The sequence below is a fragment of a genome (assembly GCF_019968985.1).
Source record: "MAG: Porospora cf. gigantea B chromosome Unknown PgB_NODE_3384_length_2682_cov_155.1, whole genome shotgun sequence".
NCBI classification, from domain to species: Eukaryota; Apicomplexa; class Conoidasida; order Eugregarinorida; family Porosporidae; genus Porospora; species Porospora cf. gigantea B.
In genome coordinates this window covers 1-2682 of record NW_027178940.1, presented here as the reverse complement: position 1 = coordinate 2682, position 2682 = coordinate 1, and the positions used below count along the sequence as shown (strand labels likewise).

At 53.7% G+C, this 2682-nt stretch overlaps 2 protein-coding genes across 4 annotated transcripts; both read left to right on the top strand.

Moving 5' to 3' along the window:
- Window positions 1-343: 343 nt before the first annotated feature.
- Window positions 344-1284, top strand: KVP17_001885 (uncharacterized protein; the record flags this gene model as incomplete). Of its 2 annotated transcripts, XM_068517687.1 has the most annotated exons (2): window positions 344-1049; window positions 1133-1284. In XM_068517687.1, 2 exons carry the CDS (start codon window positions 344-346, stop codon window positions 1282-1284), a joined length of 858 nt encoding a protein of 285 aa, XP_068375281.1. The 2 variants fall into 2 exon arrangements, with proteins under 2 accessions (XP_068375281.1, XP_068375282.1); XM_068517688.1 differs by having other exon boundaries at window positions 344-1177.
- An 81-nt stretch (window positions 1285-1365) lies between these two features.
- KVP17_001884 (uncharacterized protein) lies at window positions 1366-2562 on the top strand (the record flags this gene model as incomplete). 2 transcript variants are annotated; one of them, XM_068517685.1, is made up of 1 exon in its annotated part: window positions 1366-2562. In XM_068517685.1, one exon carries the CDS (start codon window positions 1366-1368, stop codon window positions 2560-2562), a length of 1197 nt encoding a protein of 398 aa, XP_068375279.1. The 2 variants fall into 2 exon arrangements, with proteins under 2 accessions (XP_068375279.1, XP_068375280.1); XM_068517686.1 differs by having other exon boundaries at window positions 1411-2562.
- Window positions 2563-2682: the final 120 nt, after the last annotated feature.

Sequence of the window (2682 nt, the reverse complement as noted above, 5' to 3'; positions counted from 1 at the left end):
GAATTTGGTGACCAAGAAGCAGAAATCTACATCGACACCCACGCCGGGCACTACCGGATCAGACCTCGTCAGACGTGCGTCACCGAGACGTGCGTCACCGAGACGTGCGTGGTTTACGTTGGCTCCGAGGCACCTGTTCGGACTTCTATAGACATGCCTGCAGAGATCGACGCGCTGTACAAGCATATCAGAGTGGGAAACTGGAAAGCTGCGGCACCTTTGGCGGATAAGATCGCTTCGGCCATCGACTCCCAGCTACAATAGAATACCAATCAGTGTCGTTTATTGTTTCTTTGCCTCAGACTTGATCAACAACATATGGCTCGAGTCAACATCGTCCCAAATGGACCGTCTGGCGGATGCTTGCTTGCCTCTACTTCCCCGCCATCTAATAGAACATACAATCCCTTGCACAAAGAACTCCTATGCAGTCAGCCCGCGTCACTGGTGCGCCTGCCCATCCAACGGTCCTAAGCTCACCATCAAAGACGTCCTGCGTGAGATTCCGACGAACCTAAAGGATGTGCTCAAGATGACGGATACAAGTCCACAATGGAAGCAAGTTCTTAGCGAAGACTATTCCAAAACTGTAGAGCGCCTGGAGCTGCCGACACTTCTTGCACTACTAAACAAAATCCCAACCACCCTGCAGGAGCCGATGTTCATTGACAAGAACGTGAGAGTGGAAAGCTTAGAGAACAGCGCTCCCGCCTACGGTTCCACACAGATGGATGCCACCCTTACAACAGACGGACGCCAGATGTCCTTGCGAGTCCTGCCCTTGGAGGAGGCTGCCTGCTGCCAGGAGCTCCCCGAGGAGCGGATTCAGAGGGGAACTGTCACCATCAACACCGGCCCACCGAGCGTCGCACTTGGTGTAGCACCTAGAGAATGGCGTAGCAAGGTCCATTTTCTCTGGAGCATCAATCATACTTTTTGTCGTGAGCCTCTTCGCATGTTCGGGCTTTTCCTGGCCTATCCCAGAACGGTGATCTTCTCAAGGCTGGCCTCCCTGCCAGGCCAGTCAACAACCGCTACATCTTCGTGGAGTGAGGCTAATGGATTGGGGTTGGCCGTAGACAACTCTCGTGGGCGCTACATGATCAGATATAATTCTGGGAGTGTGACCGAGGCGTACATTACGTTGGCTCCGAGGCACCTATTCGAACATCCATAGACATGCCTGCAGAGATCGACGCGCTGTACAAGAACATCAAAGCGGGCAACTCTGCGGCACCTTTGGTGGATAACATCGCTTTGGTCATCGACTCCCAGTTGCAATAGATGAGCGTTATTGCTTCCATATGTCACATTCTAATCAGTGTCGTTTATTGTGTCTTTGTGCATCAGACTTCATCAAAACATATGGCTCGAGTCAACATCATCCCAAATGGACGGTCTGGCAGATGCATGCTTGCCTCTACCTTTTCATTCCCTTCTTCCTTTTTCCCGTCATCTGATTGCACAAGCAATCCCTTGCAAAATGAACTCGTATGCAGTCAGCCCGCGTCACTGCTGCACCTGTCGGCCCATGCCACCCAACGGTCCCCGAAGCTCTCCGTCAAGGACGTCCTCCATGAGATTCCGACGAACCTAGAGGAGGTGCTCAAGACGACGCATACAAGTCCACGGTGGAAGCAAGTTCTTAGCGAAGACTATTCCGAAACTGTGGCGCACCTGGAGCTGCCGACACTTCTTGCACTACTAAACAAAATCCCACCCACCCTGCAGGAGCCGATGTTCATTGACGGGAACGTGACAGTGGAAAGTGTTGAGAACAGTGCTTCCGCCTGCGGTTCCACACAGATGGATGCCACCCTTACGACGGACGGACGCCAGATGTACTACCGCCAGCGGAAGATTGGTGCCATTACTGAGCACCTGCTAGAAGCTGAGGACGGCTCTAGGCTGATCAGTGCGTTGTACAGCGGCTCTGACGGGTCCTGCTTCTGCCACTGGCTGAAATGCAACTCCTCGGAGTCTCCCCTTCCCGATATGTCCTTGGAGGAGGCTGCCCGCACCTTTCTTGCTGCGTGCTGCTGCCAGAAGCTCCCCGAGGAGCGGATTCAGAGGGGAACTGTCATCATCAACACCGGCCCGCCGGACGTCGCATCTGGCCTAGCACCTGGAGAATGGCGTAGCAAGGTCCATTTTCCCCGGAGCATCAAGCATACTTTTTGTCGTAAGGCTTCAGGCGAAGGCCTCTTCGCGAGTGATCTTGGCGCATTCGGGCCTTTCCTGGACTATCCCAGAACGGTGATCTTCTCAAGGCTGGCCTCCCTGCCAGGCCAGTCAACGACCGCTACAGCTTCGTGGAGTGAGGCTAATGGATTGGGGTTGGCCGTAGACAACTCTCGTGGGCGCTACATGATCAGATATCCTCCTGGGCGTGTGACCGAGACGAGCGTACATTACGTTGGCTCCGAGGCACCTGTTCGGACATCCATATACATGCCTGCAGAGATCGACGCGCTGTACAAGCATGTCAAAGCGGGCAACTGGGAGGCTGCGGCACCTTTGGTGGATAACATCGCTTCGGTCATCGACTCCCAGTTGCAATAGATGAGCGTCTGTTCCACATATCAATTCTAATCAGTGTCGTTTATTGTGTCTTTGTGCATCAGACGTGATCAAAACGCATGGCTCGAGTCAACATCGTCCCAAATGGACGGTCTGGCAGAT